Source organism: Oncorhynchus masou, chromosome 25 (assembly GCF_036934945.1).
Source record: "Oncorhynchus masou masou isolate Uvic2021 chromosome 25, UVic_Omas_1.1, whole genome shotgun sequence".
In the NCBI taxonomy this organism is placed as follows: domain Eukaryota; kingdom Metazoa; phylum Chordata; class Actinopteri; order Salmoniformes; family Salmonidae; genus Oncorhynchus; species Oncorhynchus masou.
The window spans coordinates 20581969-20596555 of record NC_088236.1 but is presented as its reverse complement, the minus strand read 5'-3'; the positions used below and the strand labels follow the sequence as shown (position 1 = coordinate 20596555).

The 14587-nt window shown below is 41.6% G+C and overlaps 1 protein-coding gene across 4 annotated transcripts in view; it reads left to right on the top strand.

The window, feature by feature from the left end:
* LOC135513887 (serine/threonine-protein phosphatase 2B catalytic subunit gamma isoform-like) overlaps positions 1-14587 on the top strand; it is a 45783-nt gene that overhangs the window by 28135 nt on the left and 3061 nt on the right. Inside the window, exons 7-13 of one of the 4 annotated variants that reach the window (XM_064936881.1) lie at positions 1840-1917; positions 2024-2118; positions 2348-2473; positions 2656-2733; positions 4564-4651; positions 5197-5294; positions 6972-6998. In XM_064936881.1, coding sequence (XP_064792953.1) covers positions 1840-1917; positions 2024-2118; positions 2348-2473; positions 2656-2733; positions 4564-4651; positions 5197-5294; positions 6972-6998 — 590 coding nt within the window. Of the gene's footprint in view, positions 1-1839; positions 1918-2023; positions 2119-2347; positions 2474-2655; positions 2734-4560; positions 4652-5196; positions 5295-6971; positions 6999-14587 lie in introns of all 4 variants that reach the window. The other 3 variants (XM_064936880.1, XM_064936883.1, XM_064936882.1) reach the window with 3 other exon arrangements.

The window sequence follows — 14587 nt, the reverse complement described above, 5'->3', positions numbered from 1 at the left end:
TCATAGTCAATAAGAATTTGTTCTTAACTGACTTGCCTAGTTAAATAAAGGTTTAAATTTAAATTCTGTAAAGTGTGTGTGGAAGAGGTGAGAAAATTGTCTATCAACAATGACAACCCACTGGCGTCTGACAACGTAGATTTAAAATTACTGAGGATAATAGCGGACGGTATTGCCACCCCTATTTGCCATATCTTCAATTTAAGCATACTAGAAAGTGTGTTCCCTCAGGCCTGGAGGGAAGCGAAAGTAATTATACTACCCAAGAATAGTAAAGCCCCCTTTACTGGTTCGAATAGCTGACCAATCAGCCTGTTACCAACCCTTAGTAAACTTTAAGAAAAAATAATTTGACCAGATACAATGCTATTTTATTGTAAAATGAATTGAGACTTTCAGCATGCTTATAGGGAAGGACATTCAACAAGCATGCCACATACACAAATGACTGATTGGCTGTCAGAAATTTATTAAAAATATTGTGGGAGCTGTTTTGCCTGACTTCAGTACGGCTTTTGACATTATCGATCATAATCTCCTCCTGTAAATGCATATGTGTTATGGCTTTACACCCCCTGCTATATTGTGGATAAAGAGTTACCTGTCTAACAGAACACAGGGTGTTCTTTAATGGAAGCCTCAAACATAATCCAGGTAGAATCAGGAATTCCCCAGGGCAGCTGTCTAGGCCCCTTTTTTCAAGCTTTACTAATGACATGCTTGAGTAAAGCCAGTGTCTGTATGCGGCTGACTCAACACTACACATCAGCTACTACAGTGAGTGAAATCACTGCAATACTTAACAAAGAGCTGCAATTAGTTTCAGAATGGGTGGCAAGAAAAAGTTAGTCCTAAATATAACAAAAAACATTAAGCATTGTATTTGGGACAAATCATTCACTAATCCATAAACCTCAACTAAAATTTATATTAAATAATGTGGAAATTGAGCAGATTGAGGTGACTAAACTGCTTGGAGTAACCCTGGATTGTAAAATGTCATGGTCAAAAACATGTTAATACAACAGTAGCTAAGATGGGGAGAAGTCTGTCCACAATAAAGTGCTGCTCTGACTTTTTAACAACACTATCAACAAGGCAGGTCCTACAGGCCCTAGTTTTGTTGCACCTGGACTACTGTTCAGTCATGGTCAGGTGCCATAGAGGGACTTCTGAAAATTACATTGGGCTCAGAACAGGGCAGAACTGCTGTCCCTTAAATGTTCACAGAGAGCTAACATGAATAATATGCATGTCAATCTCTCATGGCTCAAAGTGGAGGAGATTGACTTCATCGCTACTTATTTTTGTAAGAAGTGTTGACAAACTGAATGTACTGAGCTGTCTGTTTTGACTACTAGCACACAGCTCAGACACCATGCATACCCCACAACAATATATTGTGTATAAACCCCAGTAAAAGCCAGCCCAGCAGCCACATTGAGATCTGTCTCTAATGGCACCCTATTCCCTATAGGGCCCTGGTCAAAGGTAGAGCACTATATAAGGAATAGGGTGCCATTTAAGACTCGCACCACGTCTCCTTGCTGCCTGTAGCTGTGAACTCCTGTTCTCTTGACTGCTGGATCAGCTATCAGAGCTCATAAATACCACTGCCTTGCCTCTGCTCTACTTTGGCCTCACTAGTTAATTAAACCCTGCCTACCTCCCAGGCCAGAGGGAAATACACAATGTATTTCCAAAAGTAAAGAACCGCTAGAGAACGCTTCTAATGGTTTTACTCAAAGAATCTGTCACGTTGCCAGACTGACTGTGAGGTCCAGATTTAATTCCACTGGCTGTTCTAATAGTTTTTTTTCTCTCTGTCTTGCCTTGCAGTTACCCGGCTGTATGTGACTTTTTGATAAATAATAACTTGTTGTCGGTAATAAGAGCACACGAAGCACAGGATGCAGGGTAACTTTTTAAACTTTTTTTGATCACTTAATGTTACCAAAAATAGCTATTTATTTTTGACTCTTCACTATTGTGCTGTCAAACTAAAATGATTGTCTCATCCCAGGTATCGGATGTACAGAAAAAGCCAGACTACAGGCTTTCCTTCATTAATTACAATCTTCTCAGCACCAAATTACCTAGATGTGTACAACAACAAAGGTTTGTGTACTCCTTATATCAAGACAGTGTGTAAGTGTTTTATGCACAGTCTTATATAGCTGTTATGTTTACTAGCTGGGATTGGCGTTCCCTTCTGTCTGGCCTCTTCTGTCTCCAAAATATGACAATTTGCCAATGTGTTACAAGTGCTACTTTTGCCAGTGCTATATTTTCTGTATGTCAGAATGGGTAAGTGTATCATTATTTTTGTTCTTGCTCCTACTTCCAGCTGCTGTATTAAAGTACGAGAACAATGTGATGAACATTCGGCAGTTCAACTGCTCCCCCCACCCCTACTGGCTGCCCAACTTTATGGATGTCTTCACGTGGTCTCTGCCATTTGTTGGAGAGAAAGGTATGCATGTGGTCCCCGTCCAAACTCAGTGTTTCAGAGTTAAGAATGTGGAGTAGAATGCCAGAAAGGAGCATTGGCACATTCTAATGTAATAGGTCTGCACCCAAAAAGATGCAGCAAAGAGTGTTTTGGTGGTGGTGCTAACCTGAGCTGTGGTGCTGCCGCCTCTCCCTTCCCAACAGTGACAGAGATGCTGGTGAACGTGCTGAACATCTGCTCTGATGATGAACTCATGTCGGAAGGAGACGACCTGTGTGAAGGTAAGAGGAACATTCAGGGTTTCACCCTCGCTGGTCCACAGGTTGCAAAACGCACACCTTGGATATCACGTTTTATTAGTCACGTGCTGAATACAACCGGTACAACTTTAGAGTGAAATGCTTACTTAAGAGCTCCTAACCAACAATGCAGTTTTAAAAAAATACAGATAAGAATAAGAAAGAAAAGTAACAAGTAATTAAGGAGCAGCAGTAAAATAACAATAGCGAGACTAAATACAGATATACAGGGGGGGGTACTGGTACAATGTGTGTGTGGGTGGGGGGGGTTAGTTGAGGTAATTTACATACACCATTTTAAAGATAAAATTCTCTTTAATCCAGCCACAGTATCTGATTTCAAAAATGCTTCACAGCGAAAGCATCACAAACGATTGTTAGGTCAGCACCAACTCACAGAAAAACCTAGCCATTTTTCCAGCCAAAGAGTGGAGTCACAAAAAGCACAAATAGAGAAAATTAATCACTAACCTTTGATCTTCATCAGATGACACTCATAGGACTGCATGTTACACAATTCATGTATGTTTTGTTCAATAATGTGCATATTTATATAAAATCTAATTTTACATTTGTGTGTTACATTCAGTAGTTCTAAAACATGTGGTGATTGTGCGGAGTGCCACATCTATTTACAGAAATACTCATTATAAATGTTGATGAAAATACAAGTTATACATGGAATTAGAGATGCTTCTCCTTAATGCAAACGCTGTGCAGATTTCAAAAAAACTTTACGGAAAAAGCAAACCATGCAAAAATCTGAGTACAGCGTTCAGACAACAAAGCAGCCAAAAAGATAGTCAACAGAAGTCAGAAATAGCATTATAAATATTCACTTACCTTTGATGATCATCAGAATGCACTCCCAGGAATCACAGTTCCACAAATGTTTGTTTTGTTCGATAATGTCCATCATTTATGTCCAAATAGCTTCTTTTGTTAGGGCGTTTGGTAAACAATTCCAAAAGCGCGTTCAGGTCCAGCCGAACATCGGACGAAAAGTTCAAAAAGTTCCGTTACAGCCCGTAGAAACTTGTCAAACTAAGTATAGAATCAATTTTTTTGATATTTTTATCATAAATCTTCAATAATGTTTCAACCGGAGAATTCCTATGTCTGTGGAAAAGCAATGGAACGAGAGCTAACTCTCTCTTGACTGCACCTCAGAGCCTGTGGCACTCTGCCAGACACCTGGCTCATTCCTCTCATTTGGTCCCACTTCACAGTAGAAGCCTCAAACAAAGTTCTGAAGACTGTTGACATCTAGTGGAAGCTGTGGGAAGCCCCTAGATGTTGGGATATTGGTTGCGTTAAAAAACTACAAGTCTCAGATTTCCCACTTCCTGGTTGGATTTTTCTGAGGTTTTCGCCTGCCATATAAATTCTGTTATACTCACAGACATCATTCATAGTTTTAGAAACGTCAGTGTTTTCTATCCAATACTATAATAATAATATGCATATATTAGCATCTGGGACAGAGTAGCAGGCAATTTACTCTGGGCACCTTGTTCATCCAAGCTACTCAATACTGCCCCTCTGGTTTGTTAACTTCTTGGTGTCGTAGTTTTGGCAAGTCGGTTAGGGCAGCTACTTTGTGCATGACACACGTAATTTTTCCAACAATTGAACACCTTAATATTTAGTTGCACCCCCTTTGCCCTCCGAACAGCCTCAATTTGTTGGGGCATGGACTAATGTGTTGTTTTGTAGACTTGGCGTATGTCAAATGGTAGAAACTATTCCAATGCAATATGTAATCTCCAACATTTCTTAGGATATTTTTTTTTCCTTGTATTTAATGAGAAGACGGTGGAATACCAGCGGTACGCAAAGAGGTGATTCGGAATAAGATCCGAGCCATTGGGAAGATGGCCAGAGTCTTCTCTGTTCTCAGGTGAGAAGGTCTCTCTCTCAGTATCACACCAGACAGCATTATATTGAGTCCCAAATTACACCCTCCTCCCTGTATAGTACACTAGTTTTGCCCAGGGCCCTAGGGCTTTGGCTATAAGTAGTACACTTTAGGGAATAGGTTGCCGTTTCAGACGCACCCAAAGACTAAAGACCTTGAGGTTGGGAGTAGACTGAAGTCTATTTTTAGTTTAGACTTGAGTCTAGTTCATGACATGACTGAATTTAAGTGCATAATGAAGTAATGTTTGAAAACACAGTGCTGGTTCTGAGGTTTAATGAGCAGGCAAAAGTGAGTCACGACACAGCACCGTGGTGAGGCTGTGTAATGACATTAGCCAGCCACACAAATGCAATGGGGAAAGGGAGATGCAGATCGGCACAGAGATCCTAGAATTCACATGTTCTATATGTAGGTCTATTAGTGGCCCATATACAGGGATGTCATTGGATGCTACAGAGGAGTGTTTTAATGTATGTAGTTACGTTAACTTCTCCTTTCTCTCCTGTTTCTCTCTCGTTCTTCAGGGAGGAGAGTGAGAGTGTGCTGACACTCAAAGGACTGACCCCGACTGGATCGCTGCCTCTAGGAGTGTTATCAGGCGGCAAACAGACCTTGCAGACTGGTAAGTGTTCCTTTCACCCTCCCCTGTCTACCCTCACCCTGCTGTCTCTGTCCTCCTCTCTCTCTTGTACCCCCAGCTCCACCCGTTTCCCATGCCCTACCCTCAGAGGGCCCTGGGGTGCCATGCCGTTTTAACCTGCACTACGACACAGCCTTACCCCAGTCACAGTAAACCGAAGGATGTACACTTCACTCAATGTTCTGTATTTTGACATGAATAAGTTCACTTTCGGCGCAAAAACCATAATAGACCCGGCTCTTCTGCTTTCCTTTTTCCATGATGCAGTGGAGATGTGGAAACCATCACTGTCGCTGATGCCTACACCTGGCCTTTGTTAATATACATTAGATGAACATCATGTTAGAATGCTGCCCTCACTCCTTTAGCTCACTGGGCTACTATGGGCCACACTGGTCACTATAAAGGGAAGATTTTGTGATTTGGGACACAACCTTCGTCTGTCTTGGGCTCTGTATCAAGCCAGCCGTCCCCGTGGGGTAGAGGGGGGACTGTGGGAGGGTGTCTGGGGGGGTCGGCTCAGAGCCGCTTGTCACTGAAGTGGCCGTAGCCCTGATCTAAAGGTCAACCCGCCCAGCCAATGGGGGAAATACACACACACCAGGCCTGTCAGCAGGAAGGAGAGAAGGGCATGTTGGGGGCTGGTCTCCCAGGCGAGGCGGCGTTGTACTGAACGTCGCCACAAAGCTGTGAGCACTCAGAGAGAAACCACATGACGTGACCTTTACCAGAATGCCATTGTCTGTCTCAGGTTGCGTCCCAAATGCCATCCTATTCACAATCGAGTGCACTGTTCATCACCAGACCCCTATTAGTAATTGGGACGCACCCTGTGTCTTTCGCCCCTCCAGTCTGACCAAGGCTTTAACATCGAGGAGGCTAGGCTGACTGGCCAAGTTAAAACCCTGGATAGGTTGTGTGTTCTGGTTCATTACATCCCTGTTTGTCTTCACTGCTACCTGACAGTGCTCTGGTGATGTTTAGAGAAATGCTGAGGCGTTTTGACTGCAGTGCCAGTGCTCTTTGAAAACTAAATGGGGAAATGCGTTACTTTAGCTCTTGTATTCAGAGTTCTGTTATGGTCTCAGAGCTAGATTCACCATGTGTTATTCAGAGTGACACCAGTAACAGAGCACCTCATTAAGAACAAGTTGAATAGAAAGATTAAAGCTGTCATCTCCTTTGAGAACTGAGCCATAACACACTTCATTGAGCAAGGAGATCCGTTCCCTTCTCCTCCCAGCAGACTTAGTCATTTGATTGCCCCCCCCCCCCCCCCAAAAAATTCTCTGCCCATCCACATCTAAGCCCTCATGACCCTTTAACAGCAGCTAGCAACCTAGATCTCCTGCAGACCGCTCTCACTGGTACTGTCCGAGATGACACTCTGTTCCCTATAGTGGCCTACTGTTGACCAGAGCCTTGTGGGTGCTCCTAATCCTAAAATAATAAATTGTCATTAGGGAGGCGGATTCTCATCACACTAAAAACGGTTTGAGGTGTATTTGAATTGTGCTGTTGCTCAGGGAGTAGCCTTTATAAGCATGTATAACCTGTTTTCCTGGTTGGTTGGCTCTGTCTGTTCTGTTATTGATGTTATTTGGTCTCTGCATTGATGACTCACTTTTCTCCTTCTCACCACTACTCACATTGACATAGCTGCCGCTGAGGCCGCGGAGGCCAAAGGTACGCAAGTGGTCCCCGGATCCCTCCCTCAGTGTCTTGTCCTTTTTTAACTTTTAACCTTTTCAAATGGGGCCTGCTTTAAATGTTCTATGCACTCCTGTTTTTGTCAATTTTGAAATGTTTGTTTTGTTATTCTTGTTGTACGTTCACTGTGTGTGGTTCATGAAATGCTTTGTCATGGATTGATGTACGTCACTTTTCAAAATGGCTGCTCTTGCATTACCTGTGCCTGCAACTGTGTGTGTGTGTGTGTGTGTGTACACAGTTGAAGTTGGAAGTTTACATACATCTTAGCCAAATACATTTCAACTGTTCACAATTCCTGACATTTAATCCTAGTATAAATTCCCTGTCATAGGTCAGTTAGGATAACCACTTTACTATTATTCTGACATTTCATTCTTAAAATAGTTATCTTTCACCACATTCCCATTGGGTCAGAAGTTTACATACACTCAATTAGTATTTGGTAACATTGCCTTTAAATGGTTTAACTTGGGTCAAATGTTTCAGATAGCCTTCCACAACATCCCACAATAAGTTGGGTGAATTTGGCCCATTCCTCCTGACAGAGCTGGTGTAATTGAGTCAGGTTTGTAGGCCTCCTTGCTCGCACATACTTTTTCAGTTCTGCCCACACATTCTCTATAGGATTGAGGTCAGGGCTTTGTGATGGCCACTCCAATACCTTGACATTGTTGTCCTTGCCACAACTTTGGAAGTATCCTTGTGGTCATTGTCCATTTGAAGATCCATTTGCGACCAAGCTTTAACTTTCTGACTGATGTCTTGAGATGTTGCTTCAATATATCCACACAATTTTCCTACCTCATGATGCCATCTATTTTGTGAAGTGCACCAGTCCCTCCTGCAGCAAAGCACCCCCACAACATGATGCTGCCACCCACGTGCTTCACGTTTGGGATGGTGGTCTTCGGCTTGCAAGCCTCCTCCTTTTCCCTCCAAACATAATGATGGTCATGGCCAAACAGCTCTATTTTTGCTTCATCAGACCAGAGAACTTTTCTTCAAAAAGTACGATTTTTGTCCCCATGTGCAGTTGCAAACCGTAGTCTGGCTTTTTTATGGCGGTTTTGGAGCAGTGGCTTCTTCCTTGCTGAGCGGCCTTTCAGGTTATGTCGATATAGGACTAGAGCTTGAACGATTTAAGATTATTATTTTTTACGCCGATACCGATTATTGGAGGACCAAAAACAGAGCCGATACCGATTAATCGGCCAATATATATATAAATAATATATATATATATATATATATATATATATATACAAAAAAATATACACACGTATATATATTTTTTTTAATGTATTTGTCATAATGACAATTACAACAATACTGAATGAACACTTTTCTTTTACCTTAATATAATACATCAATAAAGTCAAATTAGCATCAAATAAATAAGAGACATGTTCATGTAAAAAAGGTAACGTTTACGTTCCTTGCTCAGAACTTATGAAAGCTGGTGGTTCCTTTTAACATGAGTCTTCAATATTCCCAGGTAAGAAGTTTTAGGTTGAAGTTATTATTGGAATATTTCTCTATACCATTTGTATTTCATATACCTTTGACTATTGGATGTTCTTATAGGCACTTTAGTATTGTCAGTGTAACAGTATAGCTTCGGTCCCTCTCCTCTCCCCAACCTGGGCTCGAACCAGGAACACATCGACAACAGCCACCCTCGAAGCATTATTACCCATCCCTCCACAAAAGCCGCGACCCTTGCAGAGCAAGGGGAACAACTACTCCAAGTCTCAGAGCGAGTGGCGTCACCGATTGAAACGCTATTAGCGCACACCCCGCTAACTAGCTAGCCATTTCACATCGGTTACACCAGCCTAATCTCGGGAGTTGAAAGGCTTGAAGTCCTAAACAGCTCAATGCTTGAAGCATTGCGAAGAGCTGTTGGCAAACGCACTAAAGTGCTGTTTGAATGAATGCTTACGAGCCTGCTGCTGCCTACCATCGCTCAGTCAAATATCAAATCATAGACTTAATTATAACATAACGCACAGAAATACGAGCCTTTGGTCATTGATATGGTCAAACCCAGAAACTATCATTTCGAAAAGAAATGTTTATTTTGGTGAAATACGGAACCTTTCCGTGTTTTATCTAATGGGTGGCATCCCTAAGTCTAAATATTGCTGTTACATTGTACAACCTTCAATGTTATGTCATAATTATGTACAATTCTGGCAAAATAATTACGGTCTTTGTTAGGAATGAATGGACTTCACACAGTTCGCAATGAGCCAGGCGATCCAAACTGCTGCATATACCCTGACTGCTTGCACGGAACGCAAGAGAAGTGACACAATTTCCCTAATAGGAAATGCATGTTTGCAGGCAATATTAACTAAATATGCAGGTTTAAAAATATATACTTGTGTATTGATTTTAAAGAAAGGCATTGATGTTAATGGTTAGGTTTGATGCAACGACGGTGCTAAATCATCACCCGTTTGGCGAAGTAGGCTGGGATTCGATGAGAAATTAACAGGCACCGCATCGATTATATGCAATGCAGGACACGCTAGATAAACTAGTAATGTCAACCTAGTGATTATATTGAAATGATCTTTTATAAGATAAGTTTAATGCTAGCTAGCAACTTACCTTGGCGTAACAGGTAGTCAGCCTGCCATGCAAGCTCCTCGTGGAGTGCAATTTATGGCAGGTGGTTAGAGCTTTGGACTAGTAACCGGAAGGTTGCAAAAAAAAACAAGCTGACAAGGTAAATAATTTGTCGTTCTGCTCCTGAACAAGGCAGTTAACCCACCGTTCCTAGGCCTTCATTGAAAATGATGTGTTCTTAACTGATTTACCTAGTTATATAAAGGTGTAAAAAAAAAAAAAATTGGCCAAATCGGTGTCCAAAAATACCAATTTCCGATTGTTATGAAAACTTAAAATCGGCCCTAATTAATCGGCCATTCCGATTAATCGGTCGACCTCTCCTCTGGATCTAGATACTTGTGTACGTGTTTCCTCCAGCATCTTCACAAGGTCCTTTGCTGTTGTTATGGAATTGATCTGCACTCTTCGCACCAAAGTATGTTCATCTCTAGGAGACAGAACACGTCTCCTTCCTGAACAGTATGACGGCTGCGTGGTCCCATGGTGTTTATACATGCGTACTATTATTTGTACAGATGAATGTGGTACCTTCAGGCGTTTGGAAATTGCTCCCATGGATGAACCAGACTTGTGGAGGTCTCCAAAAAAAATTCTGACATCTTGGCTGATTTCTTTTGATTTTCCCATGATGTAAAGCAAAGAGGCACTGAGTTTGAAGGTAGTCCTTGAAGTACATCCACGGGTACACCTCCAATTGACTCAAATGATGTCAATTAGCCTATCAGAAGCTTCTAAAGCCAATTTTCCAAGCTGTTTAAAGGCACAGTCAACTTATTGTGTAAACTTCTGACCCACTGGAATTGTGATAAAGTGAATTATAAATTAAATAATCTGTCTGTGAACAATTGTTGTAAAAATTACTTCTCATGCATGAAGTAGATTTCCAAAGCTATAGTTTGTTAACAAGAAATGTGTGGAGAGGTTGAAAAACAAGTTTTAATGACTCCAACCTAAGTGTATGTAAACCTCTGACTTCAACGGTATGTATGTATATTTTTATATTTTAGTGGCAAGAAAAAGTATGTGAACCCTTTGGAAATACCTGGATTGCTGGATAAATTGTTCATAACATTTTATCTGATCTTCATCTAGGTCACAACAATAGACAAACACATTTTGCTTAAACTAATAACAAACAATTATACGTTTTCATGTCTATTGAACACACCGTGTAAACATTCAGTGCAGGGTGGAGAAAGTACGTGAACCATGGGATTTAATAACTGGTTGACCCTCCTTTTGGCAGCAATAACCTCAACATTTTCTGTAGTTGCGGATCAGACCTGCACAGCAGTCAGAAGGAATTTTGGACCGTTCCTCTTTACGAAACTGTTTCAGTTCAGCAATATATGGGATGTCTTGTGTGAACTGCTCTCTTGAGGTCATGCCACAGCATCTCAATTGGGTTGAGATCAGGACTATGACTGGGCCTCTCCAGAAGACCTATTTTCTTCTTTTGAAGCTAGTCTGTTGTTGATTTACTTCTGTGTTTTGGGTCGTTGTCCTGTTGCATCACCTCTGTTAAGCTTCAATTGGCGGACAGATAGCCTAACATTCTCCTGCAAAATGTCTTGATAAACTTGGGAATTCATTTTTCCGTCAATGATGGCAATCTGGCCATGATGCTCCCTCCAATTGACTTTGGGATGAAGTTTTGATGTTGGTGTTCTATGCTTTTTTTTGTCCACACATAGTGTTGTGTGTTCCTTCCAAACAGCTCAACTGTAGTTTAATCTGTCCACAGAATATTTTGCCAGTAGCGCTGTGGAACATCCAGGGACAGCAGTGGCTTCTTCCGTGGTGTCCTCCCATGAATACCATTCTTGTTTTAGTGTTTTCGATAAATCTCTGGAACAACCTAACATCTCTGTTGACGAGTCTACAATATGCAAGTCTTTAGCTGAAATTCTAGGATTCTTCTTAACCTCATTGAGCATTCTGCTCTGTGCTCTTGCAGTCATCTTTGCAGGATGGCCACTCCCAGGGAAAGTAGCAACAGTGCTGAACTTTCTCAATTTATAGACAATGTCTTACTGTGGACTGATGAACATCAAGGCTTAGATACTTTTTTGCAACCCTTTCCAGCTTTATGCAAGTCAACAATTCTTAATCTTAGGTCTTCTGAGATATAGACGACAAGAAAAATACAATAATGTCAGTGTTATTAGTTTAAGAACACTGTCTATTGTTGTGACTTAGATGATCAGATCAAATTTGATGACCAATTTATTAAGAAATCCAGGTAATTCCAAAGGGTTCACATACTTTGTATGCATGCACCCCTTCAAACTAGTGGATTTGGCTATTTCAGCCACACCTGTTGCTGACAGGTGTATAAAATCACGCACACAGCCATGTAATCTCCAAAGACAAACATTGGCAGTAGAATGGCGCGTACTGATGAGCTCAGTGACTTGCAACGTCATTGGATGCCACCTTTCCAACTAGTCAGTCTGTCCAATTTCTGCCCTGCTAGAGCTGCCCGGTGGAAAAGTCTAGGCACAACAACGGCTCAGCCATGAAGTGGTTGGTGACACATGCTCACAGAACGAGACCACAGAGTGCTGAAGCGCATAGCATGTAAAAATCCCGTCTTCTGTTGCAACACTCACTACAGAGTTCACAACTGCCTCTGGAAGCAACATCAGCACAATAAATGTATGTTGAGAGCTTTGTGAAATGGGTTTCCGTAGCTGAGCAGCTGCACACAAGCTTAAGATCACCATGCGTAATGCCAAGTTTTGGCTGGGGTGGTGTAATGCTCGCCACCATTGGACTCTTGAGCAGTGGAAACTCGTTCTCTGGAGTGATGAATCACGCTTCACCATCTGGCAGTCCGACAGAAGAATCCTGCGCCAATGCATAGTGCTAACTGTAAAGTTTGGCGGAGGAGGAATAATGGTCTAGGGCTGTTTTTCTTGGTTCGGGCTTGGCCTCTTAGTTCCAGTGAAGGGAAATATTAAAGCTACAGCATATGACTTTCTAGACGATTCTGTGCTTCCAACTTTGTGGCAACAGTTTGGGGAAGCCTTGTTCCTGTTTCAGCATGCCCCCATGACTAAAGCAATTTCCATACAGAAATAGTTTGTCAAGATAAGTGTGGAAGAACTTGTTCGACAAGCAGGTGTCCACATACTCATGGTAGTGTACATAATAGGACTCAAATGCCCAAGCAGTGGGCTCTTCATTTGGCAAGAAAGACTAGCTTGAACCTCAACATGCACCAGACAGTTGCAATACCCCTACGGCCTTAGGAATAATGTAAGATCTGGACCATGGTAATATAAAGGCTAAGCCTAAACAGTCGTCACAGATACAGAGTCAGACATTAGGCCTAGCAGTGATTTGTAGACAAACTGTAGGCAGAGGCCACATGGGTGAGAGTCGGGGTTGCTGGTTTCCTTTCCACTGGTCTAGGCAGCTGGTCCCTGAGCAAAGCCAGCGAAGACTTCTAGCCCTCCCATCATCACTAATGGACATGGAACATACCTCCTCCTGGCTATCCAGGGATATTTTCAGTCTAATCCTGTTATGCTACTTGGCTGTTGCTACTCTGTCACTGTCTGCTCCTGTTGACATGTTACTATCTTAGCACTCAGATACTCTCCTTGACCGCATGCACATTTTGAAGTAGTATAGGTCGTTTGGTTTCTGTCCAATGATATTGTTATTATGTTTATCCGAGCATGTTTTATGTATGACTCACCTATTAAGTACCACTGTTTGCCTTTCCTTGCAATGATTCATTTCTCACTGATGTTGAGGTATTAAGGTGTTTGTGGCACTTCAGCTGTTAATTATAACTCCAGATCTCTGGTTGTGCAAGAGTGCCCATTTGAGTGCAGTTTTGTAGATCACATTATCATAAAATCAACTCAAACTACCATTTTTAGGGTGTTATTTTCCTGTTATTCTAAATGTTCACATTCTTTGAAACATTATGGGAAAAAATTGAATAGTTACTTACTGTATATGTTTTCTTTGTGGTTTCTCCTTGGAACTTGGAATGTTACAGTAAGTCCCACATTCACTATGAGGTGTTGTAGCTTGTTCTGTGGTTTAGCCAACCGTACAGTTTCTGTCTTGCTGTGTTTCTGTGTATTCAATGTATGTCTGCACTGTTTTCAGTATGTCAGCTATTACCTGCATTTGGTAACAAAATAACCTGGAGTTCACTAAGGGCATACAATTTGACCGAATCAAGTCAAAACTGAGAATCTGCACAAAAAAAGCTGTAAATTGTTTCATTTTGCAGGTTTTACCTGTAATTCCTTATAGCAGATCCTTCAAATACACTGAACAAAAATATAAACGCAACATGTAAAGTGTTGGTCCCATGTTTCATGAGCTGAAACAAAAGATCCCCAAAATGTTCCATATGCACTAAAAGCTTATTTCTCATGTTGTGCACAAATTTGTTTACATCCCTGTTAGTGAGCATTTCTCTTTTACCAAGATAATCCATCCACCTGACAGGTATGGAATATCAGGAAGCTGATTGAACAGTGATCATTACACAGGTCACAACACAATGCCAGAGATGTCAAGTTTTGAGGGAGCGTGCAATTGGCATGCAAACTGCAGGAATGTCCACCAGAGCTGTTGCCAGAAAACTGGATGCTAATTTCTCTACCATAAGCCGCCTCCAACATCGTTTTGGAGAATTTAGCAGTATGTCCAACCGGCCTCACAACCCCAGACCCACGTGTATAGTGTCGAGTGTGTGTGAACAGTTTGCTGATGTCAGTGTGCTATGTATGTGCTGGGGTTATGGTAGGGGCAGGTGTAAGCTATGGACAACGGGCACAATTGCATTTTATCGATGGCAATTTGAATGCACGAAAATACCATGACGAGATCCTGAGGCCCATTTTTTTAATAATAAAAGGTATCTGTATTCCCAGTCATGTGAAATCCATAGATTA